The 27777-nt window shown below is 35.3% G+C and overlaps 1 protein-coding gene across 1 annotated transcript; it reads right to left on the bottom strand.

Annotated features, from left to right (window-relative positions):
• Nucleotides 1-2138: 2138 nt before the first annotated feature.
• On the bottom strand, nucleotides 2139-27501 carry ASB15 (ankyrin repeat and SOCS box containing 15). Its single transcript, XM_049771064.1, has 9 exons — nucleotides 27395-27501; nucleotides 24220-24272; nucleotides 23999-24130; nucleotides 21837-21995; nucleotides 14033-14278; nucleotides 12120-12291; nucleotides 9450-10020; nucleotides 8563-8716; nucleotides 2139-2311 (listed from the first exon to the last, which is right to left on the bottom strand). Exons 1-9 carry the CDS (start codon nucleotides 27499-27501, stop codon nucleotides 2139-2141), a joined length of 1767 nt encoding a protein of 588 aa, XP_049627021.1.
• Between the last annotated feature and the right edge of the window lie 276 nt (nucleotides 27502-27777).

Below are 27777 nucleotides of genomic sequence, written 5' to 3'. Positions count from 1 at the left end.
ATTTGTTTTGTTTGGTTTTGTTTTTGTTTTTAGGCCACACCCCGTGATTCTCAGGGATTACTCCTGGTTCTGTACTCAAGAGTTACATCTGACATCTAGAGGTAAGGGGACCATATCTGATGTCAGTGATCTAATCCAGGTCAGCCTTACCTACTATACTATTGCTCCAGCCTCAAAACTAGTTTTTCACTCATTTCCTAGGGGGAAATAAAATAGTTTGTTAAGTTTTTCAAAAACCAAAGCCATTTCATGTTAATAATTCAACTTAGGACCATCTTCTTTTCTGACATTGAAAATGGCCCCCTTTTAGCAAATGATAGATACTAAATGAATGATGTCTACATATTTACAAACTCTACTTTTAAAATCCACTATTACAATATAAAAAGCTAGGAATTCCTGCTCAAGTAGTAAACAAAATTTTTAAAGTTTGTTAATATGATTAAATGGGCCTGGGGAGGGGGAAAGTAAGTGGCAAGGTTAAAATGAGAAGCAAAAAGATAGACTAGAAAGGGCCATGTACAAACCTTGGACTTTATCCTAAGAGCCATAGAAATGATTTTAAAGCAGGGAAATGAAATTATACTTGAAAATGATCAATCTTGGTCTGATGTGTGTAGAATTTGTTTGGTTGAACAAAAGAGCTGGGAGGGAAAGCCAGTTATCAGCACTCTGATATCCAGTGCTTACTCAGGAAAAGAGATCATACCTAAAATTAGGGCTGAATCAATGAGATCATATAAAGATGAAGAGAAAAACCTCACCAGAAAATATAGTTTCAAAGAAATTAGAGTTTTTAGTCTTGGCTTCTAACCAGGTGTTTGTGTTGGGAAATAGAATTAGTAATTGAATTACTGAGCTTCAGAATATAAGAAAGAGCTTCTGTGGGAAAGGATTAACTGTGGATTGGGCAAACTGCCTACATGGTGTCAAGTCCATAAGTAAAAGAACTGATTTTCATATATAAATGTTTTATCCAATAGCATATAAATAGTATTTAAAATAATGGGCATGGATGAGATTTCTCAGAAAATATAGTGTAAGAAAAAAAGTGAACCTAGGTCATTTAAGGAAAAGGGTTGGCAGGAGATGAGCAATACAGCAGCCAAAGAGATAGGTAGGGAGGTGAGAGAAGAACTAAGAGAGCAGGTTTTACAAAACTTAAGGGAAGACTATTTCAGAGAGAAACCAGGAGACAATGTCCTGGGCTGCTGGAATCAATGGAAAGAACGATTAAAATTATCAACATGGAGGATAAGGACTCTGAGAAGGGCCCTGGAGAGAAAAGTCAGATCACAGTATGTAAATAGGCAGGAATGAGTTCTTTTACTTAGTGTGACCAGAAGTAAAAGAGACAACTGGTTGGCAACAGAGATTTGAGAAAGTGACTTTTTGCTTTATAAAATAAGAGAGGTTTGAGGAGGAGGTAGAGAAAACAGCAGGTAGGGCTTTTGCCTTGTAGCAGATGAGCTGGTTTTGATCCCTGGCCTTCCCTACTATATGCTGCCTGGATCTTCATTAGAAATAGGCCAAGGATATATATAATATATAATATGTTTATAATATATATTTTTAGCAAAATTGAAACATTATTTCAGTATAAAAAAAAATAAGAGGGGCCGAAGAGATAGCACAGCGGTAAGACATGGAGGTTCAAATCCTGGCATCCCATATGGTCCCCCGAGCCTTTCAGGAGCGATTTCTGAGCGTAGAGCCAGAAGTAGCCCTGAGTGCTGCCGGGTGTGACCCAAAAAACAAAAAAAAAAAAAAAAGAGAGAGAGAGAGAAAGACAAAAAGTATTTATATATATATATATATATGTATGTTATATATTTATAAAGGTATTTAAATAATTTAAAGATCTTTACATAAAGACATTTACTATAAAGGTCTTTAAAATATTTTTATTATAGTTAATATAGATGTTTTAAAGAACGTTAAAATAATATAAATATTCTTAAAATATTTGTTATAGTTAATATAGAAGTTTTTAAGATCTTTACATTGCTTTCCCAAAAGAATAATCTAATTTTAACATTCCCAATTAATTTAAATACATTTAAGAATGTAATATAATTTCTCTGAGGAAATATCATTTTTTAAATATTTTTAAATTACATTAAAATATTGTTATTAAATTATGTCAAATTTTGCCCTTGTCCATAGAGATCATATTCTTTAAATAAAATATATCTTTGAATAATTGGTGGTAGAGGAAGCTTCTCTATCGAGGCTGGTTGGCAGAGGTGCTGGAGCCCCAGAAGTCTTCGAATTTTTAAGCGACACAAATGCTTCAATGAACGAGGATTCTCTAAATAGAAAGAGTAAAACAAATGACCAAATTTAATACTAGTGAATAACCTATAGAGATAGGCTAACTTTTAAAGAATAGCATGTGCTATCTGAGAACCAAGTGTATAGAAAGTTGGTGACATATAAAATGAATTCAGTTTGTATTTAAATATTCCAAACCAAAATTCCAGAAAAGAAATTCCATGAATACATTTAGATGTCTTTGAGTCACAAAGTCTATATTATAGTGGACTTGGATATAGTTCGACTTGGATATGTAAGAAGAGTGGAAGAATTTAAAAAGCAAAAGCTGGGCTTGGGAGACAGTTCAAGTGGTAAAAGCATCAGTCCTGGATTGATTCCTTGGCATCACGTAACTCTTAGTTATATCCCAGGTAACTTCTGATCACTAAAAGGTATGACTTCTTATAAAAATTAAGAAATAGCTTTACATGTGTGAATTTCTGAGTTTGAGCCCCAGAATCACCCCAACAACATACTTTAAAAATAATTAAGAGTTTAAAAAAATAATTAAGAGTTTAAGAAAAGAAAAAAAAAACCTGTTCATACCTTTCATTAATTTTAAAAAATTCTTTTTGCTTTTTGTCTTGTTTTGTTTTGTTTTGTTTGCTTTTGGGGCACACCTGGATGTGCTTAGGGCTTACTCCACAGGAGCTCAGAGGACTGTATATGGTCTGAATCCAGGTGGGTCACAGGTTAAGCAAGTCTCCTAGCCTCTGGGCTGTCTCAGACCCTAGCAACTATTATCCTTTACTTCCTTTCTTTCCTACCAATCTTTCTGAGATGTAATTAGATAACAACTGATTCAAATGAATTCATATTTTCATAATGCAATCCTGGCTTGTGTCAGTATTTGATACTTTATATATATATTTTTAATCTATAAAATTTAACCAAATACCTGATGTTGACCTTTATTACAACAATTCTGACTATTGACTTAGAGTACTGGATGTGATTGGTATGAATTAAGATCCTGGCTGCAGGGCTGGAGTAATAGCACAGCAGGTAGGGCATTTGCCTTGCACGCCAACCCAGCTTTGATCCCTGATATATGATCCCATATGGTCCCGTAAACCCTCAAGGAGTGATTCCTGAGCCAGGAAGTAACACCTGAACACCATGGGGTGAGGCCCAATAACAAACACTAAAAAATTAAAATTCTGGCTGACGCTGCCACTTAGCATTTGTGTGACCTTGAAAAAGTTACTTAACCTCCAGGATCCTCACCTGTGAATGTGCATAATAATGATATCTGCCAAAAGGGTTGTTTGGAGACCAAACAGATTAATTCATGTAAGATACTATAAGAATGTTTGATGCACTGTGATAGTCAATTATGAGAACTATTATTGGATTCAATAATAACATCATAGTTCCAATATAGTTTGAGATGATAAACATTATACCATATTTTCCAGCTTATAAAATGACTTTTTTTTTTGTTTTTTGTTTTTTGGGCCACACCCGGCGATGCTCAGGGGTTATTACTCCTGGCTGTCTGCTCAGAAATAGCTCCTGGCAGGCACGGGGGACCATATGGGACACCGGGATTCGAACCAACCACCTTAGGTCCTGGATCCGCTGCTTGCAAGGCAAACACCGCTGTGCTATCTCTCCGGGCCCATAAAATGACTTTTTAACCCATGAAAAACTTCTTAAAAGTCAGGGGTCGTCTTATACGCCAGTATAGGGCATGCTGAAACTTACTCCAGGGTTAGGGAGGAGAGATCTGCTCCTTCATACCTCCGCATCCCATCCAGCTGCCAGGCATCATCACTCAGTCCTCTGCTTGTCCTGATTCATCTTTCAGGGCACACAGAGAAGCTGAGTTACCAAGCGCTGCATCCCATCCAGCCGCCAGGTGTCATTGCTGGTATTCGGCTTTCTGGTGCTCCGTCCTCTGTTCAGCTTTTATGGGACACAGAGGAGGTGTTCTGTCTCCTTCTAGCTGCCCTATTAATTACTGCACCCCAGCCAGCTGCTCTTGGAGATTCCCCCTCTCCCTGCTCTCACTGTAGATCACAATTAAAAAATCACAGTCACTCACTACAAATTAAAATGTAAAATGATTGTTGGCACTCCAAAGTCTAGCTTTATTAAACATATACTGTTAATCTTTGAGGATTCTACTCTTTTTCTCTTATGTTTTTAATTTCCATTTGGTGTGCATTAAAAGAAAGGTAGTCTTATATGGTAAATATAGCACAAACACTATATTTTGGCGGGGAGTACACCCAGTGACACTCAGAGTTTATTCCTGGCTATGCAGTCAGAAATCCTTCTGGCTTGGGTGACCATATGGGACACCTGGGACACCGGGGTATCGAGCTGTAGTCCATCCTAGGTCAGCCGCTTGCAAGGCAAATGCCCTACTGCTGTGCCACCACTTGGGCCCCGAACCCCTATATTTTAACAGGAAAAGTAGGGGGTCATCTTATACACCGAAAATATGATAATTATCTTTTCTTTAAAAATAACTTGTTTCGGGGCCAGAGTGGTGGTGCAAGCAGTAGGGCGTTTGCCTTGCACTTGCTAACCTAGGATGGACTATGATTTGACCCTCCCAGCATCCCATACGGTCCCCCAAGTCAGGAGTGATTTCTAAGTGCATAGCCAGGAGTAACCCCTGAGCATCACTGGGTGTGGCCCCCCCAAAACCAAAACAAAACAAAAAATAAAAATAACTTGTTTCAAAATTCACTGAGGCAAAATTACTTATGAACATAGATAAAATAATCTATGCTTCAAAAATAATGCCAACATTTTAATTTCTTCCCTAGAAAAATATACTGCTTGGAAAACCAAACAATACTTAGAGGAATCCTGACATCCAGTGGTTAATTTTATTTATAGCAATCAACATTATACTTTGCCTGCAAAAATTATTTAACCAAACAAAGAAAAATTTCTTATTCTTATTACTATTTGGATTCCATCTTAAAGTCTAATCATTTCTTTAAAAACATGGAAAATTAATTGCAAATAGAAGTAGATCCTATGCTATTTACAAGAAGCAGAGTAATATTGGAAGAAGAACCTGTTTTTGAAATGAGATAGATTTAAATCTTTACTTTTTAAAATTTCTGTAATTTGTAGAAATTATGTGCCTAACTAAGATTTAAGGGTGTTTTCCCCCTAAAAATAGTGCTTTTGACTCTGATATCACCTTTGACACCAAAGTACTGGGAAGAGAACAGAGATTAAAGGAAATGAAGGGGGAAGGGAAAAATATGAAGAGTCAATTGGGAAATTGTAGGGACAAAGACCATACATGCTAATGGCCTCTGGTTCATCCATGGTGTGGTTTACTTCCAAACATCAAAATCAGTAACCATGAAAGTGCCTGTCAGTGGCCAGAACTGTGTTACAGCAGGTAGTGTTTGTTTCGAAGGCATAGTCTAACCTGGATTCTGACACCCCAAATGGTCCCTGAGCACCTCCAAGAGTAATCCCTGAACATAAAGCCCAGGGGAAGCTTTGAGCACCACAGGTGTGGCCCCAAAAAACAAACAGTGTTTGTTGGTTTTGTTTGTTTGTTTGTTTTAGTTTTAGTTTTAGTTTTTTGGAAGGAGAGTGATTGTGGTGAAGAGTAAGGTAACCTGCAGTCACTGGTGGTGGAACTAGTTGCTGGAACATAGTATGTCTAAAACTCAATTTTGACTAACAGTGTCTTAAATTTAAAAAATAAATATGTACTGTCTAGGGCGTGCTTCCAGATTATCTGACTGTTTAGAAATTTACCCCATTCATTATCATCCACCATTGGTGTGAAAAGCATCCATTTTAGTCTCCTTGGAAAACAGTATGTATTTATCACAACTGTATAATTATTATAAGTGATTATCCGTTGAACATCTTCAATCACCATACAATGAATAGAACTCTGCCACAATTTATCTCAATATACATACCTTCCTACTTTATAAGTAATATATTTTCTATTCTTTTTTTTTTTTTTTTTTTTTTGGTTTTTGGGCCACACCCGGCGATGCTCAGGGGTTACTCCTGGCTGTCTGCTCAGAAATAGCTCCTGGCAGGCACGGGGAACCATATGGGACACCGGGAGACAAACCAACCACTTTTGGTCCTGGATCAGCTGCTTGCAAGGCAAACGCCGCTGTGCTATCTCTCCGGACCCTATATTTTCTATTCTAATCTACACAATAATCACGTCTTTTAGAACTTTGTTATCCAGGTGTGCTGTCACTACATTAAACCATCAGCAATAATTTAAACAATAAATTGATGTTCTTAAAAATCTCTTTCAATAAATCTGAAGGTTTTAATAAATTCTCTTCTTTTTAATAAATCTGAAGAAGTTAAATTCGCTGTCATTTCCCATAGCCGAATTTGCTGACTGCATTTTCATGATAGTTTCATGGCTCACTAATTCTTGCATATTAATATTTGTTCCACAGGCTTGATTAGACTCAAGTTTTATCTCTGGCAAAATTACAATTGGTGCTCTGTTTTCAAGAATTACATAATGTAGTATAAGCAACAGTTGGTGTTTAACATCTATATTAATTATTTACAAAATATTGCAATTTCTAATTATATCTTTAAAAATATTTTTAACTTGGAAAGCCTTTATAAAAGTTTTCATGTGCTCTTTAATAATAAGTAAAAAACAATTATAAACAGTATAAAAAGCAAAATAAATGTTGAGTCTTTTATGAATTTTTAAAATAAATCATATTTTATTATTTTTTATCATTAAAATATATTTTAAAACATTTAGCTCACTAATTAGTTGATATAATTAGGCCATAAGGGCTAATTATTTATCCAACTTTATTTGTTTATTTGTTTGTTTTTTGGGCCACACCTGGTGATGCTCAGGGGTTACTCCTGGCTATGTGCTTAGAAATCACTCCCGCTTTGGGAGACCATCTGGGAAGCCGGGGATCAAACAGAGGTCTCTCCTAGGTCAGCTGCATCAAGGCAAATGCTCTACCACTGTGTTATTGCTCCAGCTCCTATTTTTCCAACTTTTGGCCACTGAAAGTCTCTTCTAAATTCTTATAATTTTTTTTGTTAAAGTAACACTAAATTATAATTTTATAAGTTTTAACCTTATATGATTAAACTTTAATTAGGGAATAAAAATGCTTGTCAGTCTGTAGTACCAATTTTTGTTGATAAGAATTTTTCAGTGATGATACAGAGCATATCAGAAAGAAGATCTAATTTATTAATTCACTCATTTGCTAATTTATTTACTAACTTATTTTACTTTTATTAGATACTGTGCTAGACTTTAAGAATATACAAATAATTAAAACAATCTATAACCACAGTCTACAAATATTGTAACATTATAGAAGTTAATTCCTTTAAAACAATTGTTTTAGTCAGTGTTAGTATAGTTATGTTACTAATGATTGTACAATTAGAGAATTGAAAAGAATTAATAAAACACCTGAAGTCATGAAATTTTCCTATACATGGATGTATATGGAATCTATCATGCTGAGTGAAATAAGTCAGAGACAGAGAGATAGACACAGAATAGTCTCACTCATCTATGGGTTTTAAGAAAAATAAAAGACATTTTTGCAACAATCCTCAGAGACAAAGAGACCAGGGTGGAACTTCCAGCTCACTTCATGAAGCTCACCACAAAGAGTGGTGAGTGCAATTAGAGAAATAACTACACTGAGAACTACCATAATCATGTGAATGAATGAGGGAACTGGAAAGCCTGTCTAGAGTGCAGGTAGGGGTGGGGTTGGATGGAGGGAGATTTGGGACATTGGTGGTGGGAATGTTGCACTGGTGACGGGGGGTGTTCTTTACATGACTGAAACTAATCACAATCATGTTTGTAATCAAGAGGTTTAAATAAAGATATTATTAAAAAAAGAAGTCGCTTCTGAAAAAAAAACAAGGGTTTTACATCAGAGGAACTATTACTAATTAATATTAGAGGGAGAAAAATAATATTATTTTAAAAATAATTGTGAGGTTGGAGCAATAGTACAGTGGAAAGAGTTTTTGTTTGCCTTGCACATGGCTAACCCAGATTTCTGGTATCCCATATGGTCCCTAGAGTACTGTCAGGAGTAATTCCTCAGTCCTCACTGAGACAGAAGTAACCACTGACAATCACCAGATGTGGCCTAACCTGCTTCCAACCCAAATAATGCAGAATGTGAAATTGCATTTAAGAAGAACAAAATATGATATTTAAAATTTCCTTTATAGACTTCTATTAAAAGCTTTATAGGCAATATTTTTTCTTACCTAGTATTTGACAGATTTCTGGCCATTCTCTCTGTACTTCTAGTGCTGATTTTAGTTTAGCACATAGAGGGATATAATCCATGTAATCTATTAAGATACGAATAATGCTGCCTACCAAGTGCTTCATCCAAGGAACTGTAATAAATTCACAAAACTGAGAGAATTGATAAACATTTTTGTAGTACTTTTAATATTTCAGCTGTGTATTCAATTTCATTACTACCATTGAATTTATATAAAAATACATAAAAATTACTTCCATTGATTTTATAGGAAATAAACATCCCCTCCAGGCACTGAGAAATAATTAAAATAAATTGCTTGCTTGTTCATGTAAAACTACCTACCCTAAAGCTATCTGCATGGCTCTGATGATGTGGCGGTAGTCAACATAAGGGAGAATTATGCCTCCCTCCATCAAGCCATACATAATATTCCAACAAATACTTATACTACAAACTGCATACACTTTCACATTTTATATCATTTGCCATTAAGAATAAATGTCCCCAATTCTGTATAATTATGCTTATATTTTCATATTATTTGTCAATAAAATTCAAGAACAGGGGCCAAAGAGATAGCACAGTAGTAGGGCATTTGCCTTGCATGTGGTGGACCTGGGAAGGACCTGGTTTAATTCCTGGCATCCCATATGGTCGCTGAGACTGCCAGGGACAATATCTGAGTGCAGACCCAGGAGTAATCCCAGAGCACCACTGGGTGTGGCCCCAAACCCAATCGATTAATCAATCAATAAATAAAGTTTTAAAAAATAAAATAAAATTCAAGAACAAGAAAAATTAGATTTTTCATTTTGTTATAACCCCAAATGAGTGAAAGTTAGGATAATTAACCAATATGAAGAATAGAAGACTATAGCTTACCGGGTTATCTTTTATTACACAAGATGTCCATCCAGGTATTTCGTCTTCCTCTATCTCTGACCACAAAAATCTATTTCCAAAGATGTCCCCATGCATGCAGTCAAAGCACTTCTCCACTAGATAACCATTGTTCAGCAACAGCCTCATCATTATCTCATCATTCAGAGCATACTGAATGGCACTGGGAAAATGGGTGTCATTCACATGCATAAAATAGCAGTTGACATTAGCTCCATGGGAAAGAAGCAGCCGAACAATTTCATGATTATTGGCCCTTACTGCCACAAGTAGACAGTTGAGAGGATCTAGATTTGGGTTTGCACCTGCAGTCAGAAGAACTTCTGTGCATTGGATATCATTATTTGAAACAGCAAAATACAGTGCAGTCTTTCTGTTATCATCATAGTTCTCAGATATATGGTCAGCAAGCAGGATATTCACATCAAAGCCATTTTCAATGAGCAATTCGAGGCACTGAACATTTTGCCCATCAGCTGCTGAGTGAACTGGTGTTAGCCCACTTTCCTGGATTGCATTTTTAGATGTTACTGGAATAAGATATTTCAGGGCACTAAAATAAAGTCAAATACCAATATAAAATAATAAAAAAATCAAGTTAAACAAATTTCCCTATTAAACAAGTAAAATTATTTCCAATTTTTTTTATTATTTTTCAGATGATAAACACAAACAACCTCTGTCCATTGATTTATAACATTTTTTATTTAGCACCCCCTTAGCAATATTACTGGAAAACATACTGGGTTTTTAAACCTAGAATTTTAATTATTCAGTAATCTCTGCATCTTCTGTTACAAATAACATAACATACATCAAAAATGACTGTTATCTAATGAAATATATATAATCAACACACTTTATGTTGCAGAAGAATTCTTCATAATCTCTACCCTTAGTACATGAATTTAGGGCTAGAAGTAACCTTAAACATCACTTTGTCCAACCTCTTCATTTACAGAAAAGCAACATAAAATATAGAGAGGGAAATGTACTGAACAAGAACTAGAATAAGCACTTATTTATTTAGCTATTTACTTACTTATTTTCTTTTTAAGAGGGCACACCCAGCTGGGCTCAGGGTTTACTTCTGGCTTTATGCTCAGGGATCACTCCTACTGAGCCAGGGGGACCCTTTCAGATGCCTGAGATTGAATCCAAATCCACAACATGTAAGGCAAGCACCCTGCCCATTGTACACTCACTGTACCCACTGTATTATTGCTCCAGCCCCTCAGCCTTATTTTTAATCTGCATTCATTACTTCCCTTTTACTACTTCCTGAGAAATCATTTAATGTAGGAGGTGTAGGTCCTATCTGCTTTCATCCAATTTGCAACTGAATAGATATCCAGAAGTTTTTACTTTTCTGTCAACCTTAATTTGGTAGGAGAGTGTGTTTGGGCCATGCCCAGTGGTGTTTAGGACTTAATTCCTGGCTCTGAATGCAGAGATCACTCCTGGTGGGTTCAGGAGATCATATGGGGTGCTAGGGATAGAACCCAGGGTCAGCAGCATGCAAGGAATGCATCCTACATACTATGCTATTGCTCTGGCCCAATTCTGTCAGCTTTCTATTAGTCCAATTGAAATAGTTACTACAGCTTAGGGCTCTAAATACCTGTGACAAACAGTTGTGAATTTCACACTTGTCTGAACAACTAGACAAGTATACAAGCCACAAGCAAGGATAACTTGATCTCTTGTGCCTAATTCAGAGCTACCAAGTGTGAATTTATGAACACTGGGAGCAATTCCAGCTAAACTTTAACAACATGTCACTTAGCATCAATTATGCGTCATTGGCTACTTAACTTTGCCAATGTAGCCACTAAAAGTGATAAGGCCAATTTAAAGTCTTTCAACTTATGAAATATATTTAATTGTCACAAATCATTCTTCTATTGTGGGAAAAGGAAGTTAAACCAATGAACTTTACTCATCTGTATTTACTGTATTTACATCTGTAATTTACTCATCTGTAAAAAAAGCAATTATAGATTATTGCTGATGCACTGATTGTTGCATTTCTTGTGATTTAAAACCTGCCCAATATTTGGGACTGGAACAACACATAGCTGGTAAGGCATTTGCCTTACACACAGCCAACCTGAGTTCAATCCCTGACTTCTCATATGGTCACCAGAACCTGCCAGGAATAATTTCTGAGTGCAGAGCCAGGAGTAATCTGAGTAACCCCTGAGTGCCCCCAAGTGTGCCCCCCCCAAGCAAAAATTGCAAGAACCTGTCCAATACTTACTTTGAAGAAATTTAAACTTAAAATAAAAAATTTCAATTGAGATTGATAGTATTCTCATATATTATAACCTTATGCTAAAATTTTTAAATGTAAAAATTAAAAAAAAACTTGTTATCTTTTAAACAATTTATAGATAGGCATATCTGGGTAGCTTGCACAGAATTCTCACTTCTAATATTATTAAAAGCATTATATGTTTAATGTGGATATCTTAAGTATCTTTTCCTTTATTTTTAGAAGATATATAAAGAAAAAATTAAAAATATATAAATAAAACATAGTACTTATTTCTTTTTTTGAATTGAGGGTATTATACAGAGATGTTATTTTTATATGTGATTTTATTTTTCTTAAAGTAAAGTAATTTACTTCTAATTTAATTTATTACGTACAGATAATGTCCTTCATAGGCAGCTCGATGTATAGGAAGGTGTCCTGCTCTGTTAGGTACATTTCCGCTTCCTCCATATTCTAGCAGGAGGGAAATACAGTCAGGATTGCCTCCTCCTGCTGCCTCAAACAGCACAGATGCTCCATCATCAGCCAAAGCAAATACATCACTTCCTGGCAGCAAAAAACACATGGCATAGTGACAACTGGATGGTTTACCAAGAAAAAAAACTTACTTCATTTTTTCTGGTTAGGACTTCAAAGCACCGGATTAAAAACTTCTTTATTGACAATATTTTTAACCATGCATCATGTTTCGTTTTACTAGAAAATCAACTGAATCATAAGAACATTTGAGAAATCAACATGTCAGTTTCCACAATCAACAAATGCTTCCAGGAAAGAGAATCAGTTAGGCTGCTAAATTTGAAGACAACAGTTAACACTTGATTTCATTTCAACAAATACTTAAAACTGCTCTTTATGTGTTGAAAGTCTTCTGAATGTGAAAGATAGAGTAAGCTGAGTAAACCTATTTTGAAAAGCTCAGAGGGCAAACATGAACAAGATTGTCATCAAAGCACACAGACTATGTAATATTCTAATGTATAACATCAGAGTTAAGCATGATGTGAATTGTATTTGTATTAAAATTTTGACCATCTGAATTATAGCTCTGCTGCTGCTTGATCTTATGTGATCATTTAGAGAAGCAATTAACTTCTGTGATTTTATCCCTTCATCTGTTAAGTAAACAAATAGAGTTATGCCATTGGGTTTCTTTGGCAATTTAGATCGTAGTTGTAAGTTCTCAATATCATTGGTTTTTTCCTCATAAATTATTCTGGAGAATCATGTAGTTCTAGGCTTTTCTTACAGGGAAGAAACAAAGGAATAAAAGTTTAAGTAAGTGTACTAGGTAGTATCAGATAATAACTTGATATCAGAATCCAACTTAAAAATTAGGCCTCCAAATTTATTATTCTGTAGATGTTTAAAGTGTTGAAGAGTTCAAGGGAAGGCAACAACACAGTCTATTGGCATGAATTAGTTCAGACTTCCAGATATGTCTCTTGAGATATGTCTCAAGAGACAGAATTATCTTAGAGGATATTCCAGATATTGCTAAGAACCTGAAACAAATTCAGGTAATATAAATGAGAAGTGTGATTGACAATAGTCTAATTTAGCTGGAGTGCAAGATATACATTAGAAATAATGAGCTATAAACCTGGAAAACTAATTCAGAATAATAGAGTATACTATACTAGTAATGATTTCATGACTAGTCAAAGCCACTGAAGAAATATTTAATAGCTTACACAATTTTAATCCTCCTTTAGGAAAGGGTATGGATCACATTATATATTCTCCAATGTATAGTCTGAAAACCAGAAGATATTATAAGTGATTACACTGGTTCAGGGAAGAAGTGTGGATGTAAACCATAGAGGGTTATAAGTTGATAAAAGGTAAGAGATAATCTATATTTTCAGTCATCAACTAGAATTAGAAAACAAATGTACTGATGGAATTAGACAAAAAACTAAAATTCTCTTTTGGTTCAGGAAAAATTATTGTGTTAAAAGTATGAAAGAAGAGAAATTCAGTCTGAAAGGAGGTGAGTACCTATATGAGTCATTCATTTAAAAATGGGGCTGTACCTAGAGAAGGTAACAATAATAAGGTGTGGGCATTCAGAGTTGTAGGTAATAACAAATAGGGTTTAAATGCCCATAGGACAAGTTTGGGACAAGGGACTAAGTACAAATGCCCACTTAAATCCAGAAAAGGAAGAGGAACTATTAAGGAATGGACAAATCCAAGAAAAAGGATAAACATCAGGAATTCTTAAAAGGAATAGACAAACCCAAGAGAAAGGATAAACATCAGAAACACAATTCTTTTCACATACCTTTGTGGATAAGGTGCTCCAACACATCACAGTGACCATACTCAGCAGCTACACCTAATGGCGTGACTCCAAATCCGTCCCTGAGGTGGACATTACCTCCATGGCTTAGCAGCAGAGCTATGATATCCTTACGGCCTTGTTTAGCTCCTTCATGCATTGCTGACCATCTCTTGGCACAAGGCTGGTCAAGACTGGTGTTATGTTTAATCAGAGCAGACACCATGTCATAAGAGCCCTTTCTCACAGCTTGAAGATAATTATAAAGAAGACAATAAACAGTAGCTATATTAACACAAATATGTTCCCTAGTATTAGGCTAATTAGGGAATTTAACATCAGAAAACAGATATACCCCCCCACTTTTTTTTTTTTTTTTGCAGAATTAGATAGTTCTCAAACTCTTTCTTAATAATCTACATTTCTAATGTGGAGTATGTTTGCAAATGAAGTGATGAGTTCTTGAAAAATAAACCTGAGGAAGGGTAAAATTTGCATTGAAAATTAAGGTGCTGGAGAGATAGTATAATGGGTAGGGCACTTGCCTTGCATACAGTGACCAGGGTTTAATTCCCAAGTCCTAAATGCTCCTCTAAGCACAACCAGGAGTAATTCCTGAATTCAGCTCCAGGAGAACCCCTGGGCATCACTCTTTATGACCCCAAAACAAAACAAAAACAGTAGATTAAAACAAAAGAAAATAGTGCATATCACTGGCAGGATGCCATATGTACTCTATTCTCAAGGTACAAATAATATTCACTATTTGGGTTTATAATTAAATAACAGATATAACATATTTATATGCTTAAGTGCTGATTAAAGGATAATTATTATTAATATCATTTCAACATTTTTAATATATCCTAGAGCCACATGAGTAAATAGAGGTTATCAAGTTCTCTCTTTTCCACCTCAATCCCACACAGCCATCTTGGAAAAGAAGTATTAAGTGAATATCTATTTCTCGTGTTCTTAATGGGAGATTTACAATCAGAATGTTTGGAATCTAGATTGGTATGTTGATCTAAATAGGTGAAGTATGTGATAGTTATTACGCTACAGACTACGGGGTTCACTAAGTCAGATGAACTTTTCCTCTTCTACTTTCTCATAATTAAAACTACTTTATTAAAATATCCTAGGGGCAGAGGGACAGTACAGTGGATAGAATGATTGCCTTGTGCTAAGTTGACCCAAGTTTGACCTCCATCATGCTAAATGTACCCCAGAGCCCACTAGGAGTAATCCCTGAGCTCAGACCCATAAAGTAAGCCCAGAGCACTGCCAGACATGGCTCCCACACAAAATAAATCAATTAGATGTCATCTTGTTTACATTATTAAAGATATTATCCAGATTTATGTATAAAATGTTTGGAAAAACACAATTTTTTTCTCATCAATGGGTAAGATCTTAAGAAGAAATAACAGAATGAATACCTAACTTTCAGCTGTTAAGAGATATAGTAATATCTCTCTCCTTCCCTCTTTCCTTCTCTCTCATCTACCCCTATCCTTTTTTCTCTTTCTCTCTCCCTTTCTTCTTTGTTTCCTTCCTCTCCTTTGCTTTTTTCCTTTCTACATTCCCTTTTTCCTTCACTTAATATAGCAATGGATAAAAGGTCCACAAAATAAAGATAATCTAAATTCTTTTTTTTTTTATTAGTCTTTTTTTGTTTTTTTTGTTTGTTTGTTTTTCGGGCCACACCCGTTCAATGCTCAGGGGTTACTCCTGGTTAAGCGCTCAGAAATCGCCCCTGGCTTGGGGGAACCATATGGGACACCGGGGGATCGAACTACGGTCCTGATCCTTGGCTAGCGCTTGCAAGGCAGACACCTTACCTCTTGCGCCACCTCGCCGGCCCAGATAATCTAAATTCTAATTTGTGGAATTTCAATCCAGAGTGGAAACCTACAGTACCTTCTATTTGACAAGAGACTCAGAGTTTGGTTTTAGTGAGAAAGGTAGGAATGGAGTTGTCTACCTAACATAAAATGTCCTGGTAATTATAAGAAAAAAAAACAAATTAAAGTTTTATAATTTAAAAAATCAAAAGCTTTCATGGTCATGAGAAAGGGCTTCATGAGACATAAAAGGAAGGCAAAGACAAACTGCTTACTTCATTTTGAAGTAGACAACCTTGTGCAGTGAAATCAGTTTTCTCCTGCTCACTAAAGTAGAATCTGTTGACAAATGCTTGTCTCTGAATCTCCCACCTGCCACTGGCAACTCTAATTACAGTGAATTACCTCATCCTAGCTGGCATTATTGCAGAGCAAACATCAATAAGTTAAATCAGCTAAGAGATGTGTGTCCTCATTAATCTTCTTGCTCCTAGTGCATTATTTTTCTTGTAGAAAAAATACGTTAACAAGCCTCTTCCTGCACAGTTTTCCTTTGAACTGACTTAGAGAATATACTGATTAAAGGTACTAGTTTTTCTTCATGAAAATAAGAGCACAGATAGTCCATATTCAATTTTATACAATTTTTAAGATAAACTTTACCTGAAATTAATTTTTTTTGTTTTTTCAGCCATACTCATTTGATGCTCAGGGATTACTCCTGGCTAAGTGCTCAGAAATTGCCCCTGGCTTGGGAGGACCATGTTGGACACCGGGGGATCGAACCGCAGTCCTTCCTTGGCTAGCGCTTGCAAGGCAGACACCTTCCCTCTAGCGCCACCTCACCGGCCCCAGAAATTAATATATATTTTCTATAGAAATAGTAATTCTAATTGGTTTTGGGGGAGATGAGATGAAGCACATTCAGCAGTGTTCAGGGCTTATTTATGGTTCTGTGCTCAGGGATGACTCCAAGAAGAGCTCGGGGGACTATTTGCAGAGCCAGGAACCCCAGATCAAGGCTGTGCAAGGCAAGTGAGCTACCTGCTATACTAATCTCTCAAATCCCTTTAACAAATAAATTACTAAAATGAAATTAATAGTCACAGCATTTGTGTAACATACAAATTGACTAATATATATCTTCAATAACAATGCCTCAAGAGAACTAAGCTTCAGTTAACATGTTATGGAATTAGATAAAGGTTTATAATGGAGAATTTAACAGGTATTAGTAGCTGTTGAAGCCTTATAGTTTGATGGCATTTTTCCTTGTTATTTTAAATTTTCATAATTTTCTTTCTTTTTCTGTCTGTTTTACTTATGTCATTATTAGCTATGAACTATTTTTGATCTTACAAATAGAGATGAGAAATTATTTTCCCCCAAGGAATTGACAAGGATCACGAAATTGAAAAGTGATGTAAAGAGGATATATAATGATTTACAGAAAGTGAAGTCTAAAATAAAGTCAACTGACAGTAAATTTACAAGTTTGTGGGGGAAACAGAGGGCAGTAAAACCAACATATTGTGCTAGATGGTTCTTAGGGCTTCCTCCATATCCCGGACTTCATAGACCACTTTAATCCTGTGGCTATCCAAACAAACAAAAGTGATGGCAGCTGTCAGTGATATGCAGAAGAGTTCAAATGCAGAAGCAAACAAATTAAAAAAACCAAAATACAACAAACACACAAATCTTAATAAATGTCAGTTGCATCACAAGTCAGCAGTCTCCTATTGAACAAGTAATATATATCATAATTACAATAGATCAAAATATTACAAAGTATTACTTCTTATTAAAAAGGAAGAGCCAGATGATGGCTGATTAGGAAGAGGGGCTTGGAAAGAAGAAAAATGTATTTTTATTTTTGCCATTTAAGTATTTTCCAACATAAAGACAGATAGTACAAATATTAACTCTATTTCAACTCTGATACTTCAGTAGTGGATTTTCTTTTCCACCATAAAATATTAGTAGAGCAGAATAACATGTGAAAGTTGAAATACATGAAGATGCTTAATGCCCTGTTTTGGTATTGAGCATTAAAGAAATAAGCTAATTAGAATTATTTTATACTTGCTATTCGTAATATACTTATTTATGAAAAAAATAATTTATGCTTTATTTAATTATCTGGCCCTTTGGCAAAGTGAAATAGTATGTAAATTTGAAAAAAGTGTCTTGTTTGCTGCAAAGAATGTGGATAGGAGAATACATGATCATGGTGCAAATACTTCATGACATAGAACTTTTAAAAATAGTACAGATTAAATTAATAGTGGTAACTCAATCCATAGGTGAAAAGTCCATGTAGGATTTATAGGGTTTACTCAGAAAAATAGTTCTGGCTTGTTTATGTAATGCAGCATGACATTGTGACAAAGACTTGTTAACAGTTATGCAGATAGCTAATGTAAAAAAGTTCCTGATAGCATTTATAACACTAAATTCCATGTAATAATATATAGTTCTCCTACTATTCTATGAGAAGATAAAGACTATTTTATTTATATTTATATTCTTGTTGGTTGTATTCATTGTTATTCTGATGTCCTTAAATACAAATATTTTACTAATGCTCACAACCTGTTTAAATATCAATTGGGCCACTGTCAAGTTATATAAAGGTTCTAGTAATTTTTCCATGAACAGAAACTGTCTTAGTGTTAATTAGTTAAAAACCACAGTTTTTGAAGCTTTATTCTCCCCTTTTGTAGTAACAAGTAATCTTAGGGTTTTCTCCTCCTCTTTCACCTTTTCCTTCACTCACTCTCTCTACCTTCACTTTTCTTCCTCTTCTCCTCACTGATATAATAATGATTTTTTTTCTCTTGGTCATATTCACTTGACTGTGGTTTTATGTGTTTTATAGACTTTCTTCATAGTAGGGGAAGATGAAGATATAGAACAATAAGTCAAAAGCTTGCCTTGCACGCACCCTACCTGAGTTTGATCCCTGGTATCACATATGGTCTCCCAAGTCTACTACAAATGATTCCTGAATGCAGAATCAGGAGTAATCTGTGAGCAAAACTGAGTGTGGCACAATTTACCCCTATAAAAATATCTCCAGAGTAGGCATTGTATTTCTATTTTACATAGCTAGGATTTAAATCTATAGATACCAGATGTCTAAGTCCAAATTCCAACTTCACCAGCCTATATCACTGAAAGAATACTATTCTCTCTGATTATGTGTAGTTAATCTCACCTAAATACTTGCAAACACAACTGAGCTTTTTATTTTTATAAGGCACATTTTTAGATAAGGTGTATGTATTTGGGGGAAGTGTCTGTGGGAGCCCATTCAGTAATACTCAACTCAGCAGTATGAGCCTAACAATACAACTTTGTGATATTGGATCACATACCATTAATTATGTCATGCTGAGAATCAAACTAGGTCACACATATGCCAGGAATGTGCTCTACTCCTATATCCTGGATCTGTCAATCTTTTTTATAATACATATCTTTATTTAAGCACCTTGATTACAGACATGATTGTAGTTGGGTTTCAGTCATTTAAAGAAAACCCACACCACAAATGTTCCCATTTCCCTTCCCCCACCTGTATTCGAATGGATCTGTAAATTCTTATTGGTCAACACAAAGCAATATATTGAGGCAGAAGAACTTGATGAATGTCGATCTTTTATTGCTACAGTTATGAATTTTATAGCTTCTGAGTGTGCATCTGTGTGCTGAGAATCTTCTGGATTTACTTCTTTCTATTTTGGACTCACCATTCTCATATAGGAATAGTAATTCTTTGGAATCCCCTGTATACTTTCTTTATATGGCCACATTTTACACATGTACCCCTTCACACTACTTATAGCTGGTTTCTACCAAGAGAATATTCTTTAGAACAGGACCTCTGAAGGCTAGGATATGGCTCAAAGAAGGAGCTGCTTGCCTTTCATTTGTGAGTCCTTGCGTTTGATTCCTGCCTTGCAAACAAATAAACCAGAAAGTAAAAACAGCAATAACAATAAAATATTAGCAGCTCCTCCACAACAGCTCCAGGAACCAAATCCCCTCCAGGGCATCCATAATGCTGCTCTGACACCAACATGCGCCAGTTCTAAATTGATAACTTGACAACGAGGAAATGGGAACAACTTAATCTAAGAGCAAGTTGTCCTTCCTCACCAGCCAACGATAAGACAAATCAGAAGACATGTCACCCTTTGATCTGTGCAAAAGCCAAGATCGCTATATACAGATAACTGGTTGTTACAACCAGGACTGGACAGTACGCATCCCGGGACCAACAACAACAAAATGCTCTAGCCTAGCTTTTGGTCTACGATCTGTTCAACAAACAAGATCTCCAATTCCAGAGGTCTGACTGAGACAACCGCAAGTGAAAGGGTCTTCCAGAAACATAACGAAAGATTCTGTCCCAGGTTCCGTCCTAGGAGCAACATAATGACCAAGACCACCAACTACAGAAGATGGATTAAAACGACACCGAAGAAGCAGAACTGCTAGAACCACAAAGAAAGACTTCATCATAAGCTCCATTCCTTGAGCTGTACAGACACCAAGATCTCTAGATACAGAGGTCTGATTTAACCATCCACGACGAAGCAAAAGTCTTCCATACACCATAAAAGCAAAGAAGGGAGAGTAAATGATCATGCAAGGAGTCTATAGTTAATCCTAAGACAGTATACTTCAGGGGTGGAGAAACCCTGTATCTCCTAGGCCAAGGGAATTCCCTCTATAATATCCCCAATAGTTACTGTGCCTATGCAAGGGGAAAAAAGAAAAAAAAAGCACAAAATAATCATTTTTTTACATATATATTTATTGTTTGATCGATTTGGGGGGGGTTTCCGGGCCACACCTGTTTGATGCTCAGGGGTTACTCCTGGCAAAGCACTCAGAAATTGCCCCTGGCATGGGGGGACCATATGGGACGCCGGGGGATTGAACCGTGGTCCTTCCTTGGCTAGCGCTTGCAGGCAGACACCTTACCTCTAGCACCACCTCGCCGGCCCCACGATTGATCGATATTTTTGACATCTTTATTTTGGTGTAGATATTGAAGTTGATGTCTCCAATTTTATTTTATTTTATTTTATTTTATTTTATTTTATTTTATTTTCTCTTTCTGTTTCTTTTTGCACTCCAGCATGGTTTGATTTCAGAACCGAGACTATTGTGTGGTGCTTGTCTTTATTGCTGTAGTGCTCACTGGATACTTAATTTGATATTTCTTTCTGTATTGTTGTGGTGTTTCAATTACCTTTTTCATGTCCTGTTTCAAACTGAGATTGAAAGCCTCTAGAAGGACTCTGCCCATTTTCAGCTTATTTGATATTTTTATTTTTTATTTTTCTTATTTTTTACCCCCTTCTATTGCTTTTCTTTCCTTCAAACAAAACCACATATCTCGAATTATCTAGCTCCACCACTCAAATAGAGGGGGAAATGAGGGAGGGTACCAGGATCAAACAGATATATGATCACTAATAGTTAGTAAGCTAGACAAAGAGGGGACCACCTACTCTAGCAGCCCGGGGGATGATGGTGGGGGATATGGGTTGCAGAAAGGGAACGGGGGTAGGGGGAGGACAAATTTGGTGATGGGTATTCCCCTGATTCAATGTTAATATGTACCTAAAATACTACTGTGAAAGATATGTAAGCCAATATGATCAAAATCAAAATAAAAATAAAATATTATCAGCTCTAGCTTCATTAAACTCCTGATTTGGTTCCTTCTGGCTAGTTGTTACTTATGGGTGTAGATGTCTATATGTGACTTTGTAAGATAGAAAAAAATGTTAGGACATGTGGGATGAGAATTAAAAGAGAAACTTAGATAACGAAAGAAAATAAGATTACATAATTTTAGCCAATAAACAGTGGTTCCAAGAGCTATTAATTAAATATAGGTAGTTTCAGATTATAAAAGTTATAAGTAAAAAGATACTTACCAATCAGTAGGGGTGTCTCTCCTTTGTCATTTTTGGTATTTGTGTGCACTCCCTTTTCTAGTAAAGTTCTTACATTTTGTACCAAACCAGCTTTGATTGCCAAAGTCAAGGGTGTTTCTCCAGTAGAGGTTTTGAATTCCCAAAGTGTTTTATGAGATGCTGAGATGGAACACATTGTATAAAGTTAAAAATCTCTACTAAAGGATCAGACTGAGTGAAATGATTCCAGGGGAGAGGAACAAACATGGAATGTTTGCTCTCATTTACGGGATATTAAAATATACATAGTATGAAAATACTAACCAAAGACAATAGAAAAGAAAGCCAGGAGAACTGGTCTATGGTAGAAAGCTTGCCAAAAAGGAGTGTAAAAAGTTAGGATAGAGAATGGACCATTACGACAATAATAGTTGGAAATGATCACTCTGGACAAGAACTAAAGGAGGTTAAGTGATATGCATGATACCCTTTCAGTAGCATTACTTATTGCAAACCACAGTGCCTAAAAGAAAGGGAGAAAGAGAGTGAGAGAGAAAAATAGAGAGAGAGAAGAAAAATGCCCACATAGTAGCAGGTTGGATGGAGTAGGAAAGAAATGGGACATTGGTGTCCATTGGTGAAGGTATGGATGTTGCAACATATTTGACTTAAACTCAATTAAAAATTATAAGAACTGTTTTGACATCCTAGTAATAAAAACTTGTCAAAACCCCCAAAACTAAATTTTTATGTTAAATCACAATGTTTTAAATTAAAAAATTAATAAAAATATTCATGGGGGCCAGAGAGATAGTATGGAGGTAAGGCATTTGCCTTGCATACAGAAGGATGGTGGTTCAAATCCTGGCATCTCATATGGTCCCCTGAGCCTGCCAGGAGTGACTTCTGAACCTAGAGCCAGGAGTAACCCCTGAGCGCAGCTGTGTGTGACCCAAAAACAAACAAACAAACAAAAATATTCACTAAAAGATCAAAATAGGGCCTGCGAGATAGCATGAATGTAAGGCGTTTGCCTTTCATGCAGAAGGTCGGTGGTTCGAATCCCGGCATCCCATATGGTCCCCTGAGCCTGCCAGGAGCAATTTCTGAGCATAGAGCCAGGAATAACCCCTGAGCGCTGCCAGGTGTGACCCAAATCCCCCCCAAATCAAAATAGATAAAAATCATTCAATTATATATATTAAATTAAGACAAAAAAGGTTATAATTAACATTAATCAAATGATCATATATATGTAGTAACTGAACATGAGCTTGTTTATTTTAAAGCTGATAATTAATAAAACGTTTTGTTTCCAAGTGTCCTTTAAAACAAAATATACGTTGTGTTTTTATCTTAGAAAGTTATAAATCAACTCCTAAATTCTTTATTTTATTATTTATATTGTACCAGAAGTGGTTTTGTCAGGTGAAGTCTGGATATAAAAATCAGTATGTATTTGAATTAATTTATCCTCTTAAAACTTGTTCTTGTTAGAAAAGAAATACTATGCTTAACATCATTTTCTATATCTGTCTGTCTGACTAACTAGGTATTAATTTTTTAGCTGTTTGGTTAGCTGGCTGGCTAGCTAATTATATCAAATAACTATCACGTCCTAGAATATAAACTAGTAAGTAACACTGAAGGTTGAAAGATAGGGCACTCTCAAAAGGTTTTATAAGATACTGAATGTATATTAGAAAAATATTGCATTAGAACATTACTATTTAAATAAAATTTTATTTACCATATTTAATGTCAATTTATATAAAATGTGTATATATTAAACAAGGGCAAATATTATAACTAAGGACGATATACCACATGATAATCTCTTGAAAATGGTTAACCCAAAATTTACATCAGATAAAAATTTTAAAAATGGCTTTTCAAAATAAAATATTAAATATACTAATCAATTAAACAATGACATTTACAAATCTTTATCACTTCTAGATGTAACCACATCTTAATTCCAACCTGTTGTCTTCTTAGATTAAAGTAAAAGCAAATCCTAAAAATTGTCAATATTTTTATAATGATTTTAAATTAGGGGTATTGTCTTTTCCAAATTTTGAATATTTTATTCTAATTTTTATGATTTTTAATGTTTATAGGGAACATTCATAGTGTCAATATTTCTGCTTCACTTTGAGCTGAAAGGTTTTACATTTTCTTACCATCCAGAACAATTTCAAGTATTTGCTGAATAGGTTGAACAACAGCTTCATGCAATGGAAACCATCCTTTCTCATCAGCTTCATCTAGTGCATTTTTATATTTCACATGTTCCTGGAGCTCAAGAATGTGGCCTAAATATACACATGTTATTTAACACAGCTTTCATAAAAGATGGAATTTTTAAATGATCTTACTGAAGGCAATGCATATGCCCCTTTACCTTGTCTTATGGCCCGCACAAGTTTTCTGTTTTCATTACTTAGTGGTATAAACCTATCAAAAAAAGAAAAACACATCATATTTTTACTAGTGGTATACTTCTCCAAACTTCAAAATTTAAATTGAATTTTGGTACATCTCTTTAATAATTCAAGTTATTTATATATATATATATATATATATATATATATATATATATATATATAATTCACAAGACTGGTACTATTTTAGAAGTGTAAATATCTGGGCTGGAGCAATAGTGCAGCGGTAGAGCATTTGCCTTGCATGCGGCTGACCCAGGATGAACCATATGGTCCCCCAAGCCAGGAGCAATTTCTGAGTGCATAGCCAGGAGTAAGCCTGAGTGTCACCGGGTGTGACCCCAAAACAAAACAAAACAAAACAAAAAGTGTAAATGTCTGAAATTATATTTACAATAAGCAATATTTAGAAACAGCCCAAGTGCTCAATTACAGATGAGTAAATAAAGAAGGCACTTCTACTCTACTAGAAAAGATAAAATTTTGTGACTTTTGCAACAACATGAATGTAACAGAAATGGGCCATGCTCAGTAAAAATTACCAGTAAAAGAGAAACAAATACCAGATGTTCTCGACCATAACAATGTATTATAAAAAAAAAAAAAAACAAAGAAAGGAAGCTGTTAATGTTCAATAAAAACCGTGCCTTTATGGCTGGAGAGACAATACAGCAGATAGAACTTGTCTTGTTCATAGCTAACCCAAATTTAATCCTCAGAACCCCATATGGTCCCCTGACTCCCAGCATGGGTGACCAATCAGCAGAAAACTAGGAATAAGCACTGAGCATCGGTTATGTGTTCTCTATCTCAACTTCCCACCCAAAGCAAACAAAATTATACCATTAGACTCTGAACAAAGAATTCAGGTTACCAAGATGGGAAATAATGGATTGAAAGAGTGGACAGAGTTCAGTGGTCAGAGGTGATAGGCTATTAGTACATAGGTGGGTATGATATAATAACATCCTATACCTATAACAGATATTTCCACATAAAAGTCTAAAAACACCACTAAAATCCAAACATCTATAGCGAATATGTTTATTTTAAGCCTAGGAATATCAGTGAAAATATGTTATAACTGAACCTAGGAACATCAGTTGGAGATGACAAAATGCCAGATTATAACGCTGTTTCTAAAATTTCAAGTAATGTAAAGGACCAAAGTGGATAGGAAAGAGATAGTTCAGTGGGTAGGACACAACCAACCAGGTTTTGATTCTCAGACCCCATATGGTATCCTGAGTCCCATCAGGGGTGATCCCTTATCAAAGAAACAGGAGTAAGCTCTATATGCACCACTAGATGTGGCCCAAAACAAAGGGGGTGGTGGTCAGAGGCAGACATTATCAGGTTTTATTAAATTGTGATGGGGGTAGGGGGAAATTATTCTTGATGTGGTGATTTCTTTATTAAACTATGGGTTGAGATATAAATATCTTTAAGAGTGTGTCCAACTATAAAAACTATGTCTAGGGCTCAGTAGGCTGGGCACATTTTTTCTTCTTCTTATTCTTATTTTATTTTTTTTTTTTTTGCAAGAGGCCCAACACTCAACACAAAGCACCATGTAGTACCGCAAGCACATATCTGGGTGTAGCCCATGAACAGTGCTGAGCATAACACACACACACACACACACACACACAAAACTAAAAAAAAGAAAAAATTTAGACTATGTCTTTAGGCTGTTTGTATCAAATTAATTACTGTTCATTAATAATTGCTTACTTGGGAACTTACTATAAACAATGGTGCATACTAAGAGTTTTTTAATCAACTGTTTTACAAGTGTAAACAGACTGAGTATTTATTGAATAAACTCCCACCCATTTGCAAGGTCATGATTTAACTAGTGTGGCTATTTTATGGTGCACATGCTTATTCAAGGGGAACATGTCTTTAATAATAAATTGATTTAACTCTTTTAAGTGCAAACATCTGCTGCATTTTTAGGATGGTCATTCTAAAATCCATTGAAGACAAGGGAAAATGAAAGAGAACAGAAATTTAAATGTAAAACATTCATTTTTAAAGCTCACAAGCAATAATTTTATAGCACTAAATTTATTCAAAAGCACCACTACATTTTGTCATATAATATTTTATACAGTGCAATAGAATGTAAAACAAGAAATAATTTTGATTAGAAAAAAAGTATTACTCAAGATAAAAATTAACTTTTGGAGTAGGCTCCATATTCTGGTTAACAGGACACATAATTTATGTATGATTTATTAACTTCTATCTTTTGGATAGTAGATAAGGAAATAACCTATGACTTTAAAACTTATAAAATGTGAACTTTTTGTTTCTGTTTTTGGGTCACAACAGGCAGTGTTTAGGAGTTACTCCTGACTCTACCCTCAGGAATTACTCCTGGAGATGCTCAGGGGACCATAGGATGCCAGGCATTAAATTTAGGTCAGCCTCATGCAAACCTTACCCACTATACTATCGCTCAGATACCTACCCTCATTTCTTTTTGTATTCAATGAACTTATATGAGTTAGTGGCATTCTTAATCATTTAAAGATGCAAAAATAGGGGCCGGAGAGATAGCATGGAGGTATGGCATTTGCCTTTCATGCAGAAGGTTTTCGGTTCGAATCCTGACATCCCATATGGTTCCCCGTGCCTGCCAGGAGCAATTTCTGAGCATGGAGCCAGGAGTAACCCCTGAGCACTGCCAGGTGTGATCCAAAAACCACACATAAACAAAAAATATGCAAAAATAAATAGCTTTAAAACATAGACTGAATCCATAATGGAATGTGCTCTAGGAGATACAGAACAGGCGTCTGCATACTATCTTTGTATGTTCATTTTGTAAACTATACTTGGACTTCTTGTTCAAATCATTTATTGTCCCTTTTAATTCCATATCAATTTAGAGAATATAAGGTTCCCTAGAGCCAAATAACTATTTATTTCCACTTAGGCATGAAAGGGAGATTTGTCTCTGAAAAGGGTTATCAGAAAGGGTTGTTATCTGAAAGGGTCAGATATTTTTAAATTTTCTGCTCCATAAGAGGGATCAATATTTTTCTGTAGGAAAAGCTATTAGTTTTATCTAACAACAAAATACCTGCATAAGGTAATTTTATGAAGAAAAGTCAATATGCACATTACCTTTCAGGATAAAGTGCAGTCTTATTGGCTTCAATTGATTCTTCAATACTGAGCTGAATATCATAACTGGTAAGATGGTCTTCATCAGAGCCTTCATTATTATCCATAACTATTAATTTGAAACAGGTGATTTCTTATAACAAGTAAATGAAATAGAAAAGAAAATAGTTAATGTAAAAGATGTAAAATAAAAAAAATAAATGCATTTACCTGTAGGCATTTAAAATTTAAATACAATTAGCACATTAATGAACATTTTATATAAAGTTTATTCTAACTTTTTTTTTTTTTTTGGTTTTTGGGCCACCCCCGGTAACGCTCAGGGGTTACTCCTGGCTATGCGCTCAGAAGTTGCTCCTGACTTGGGGGACCATATGGGACAC

This window comes from Suncus etruscus, chromosome 1, assembly GCF_024139225.1.
Source record: "Suncus etruscus isolate mSunEtr1 chromosome 1, mSunEtr1.pri.cur, whole genome shotgun sequence".
Lineage (NCBI taxonomy): Eukaryota > Metazoa > Chordata > Mammalia > Eulipotyphla > Soricidae > Suncus > Suncus etruscus.
This window is presented reverse-complemented; position numbering and strand designations above follow the sequence as displayed.

Bases quoted from the DNA above. Each gene is read 5' to 3' on its own strand.
- ASB15 (XM_049771064.1), bottom strand. From the start codon at position 27,501: ATGGATAATAATGAAGGCTCTGATGAAGACCATCTTACCAGTTATGAT. The intron at 24,273-27,394 runs GTAATGTGCATA...TTTTTTTGATAG, and splicing joins ACTGCACTTTATCCTGAAAG to GTTTATACCACTAAGTAATG. The intron at 2,312-8,562 runs GTAAGAAAAAAT...CTTTCTATTTAG, and splicing joins AGAAATCTGTCAAATACTAG to AGAATCCTCGTTCATTGAAG.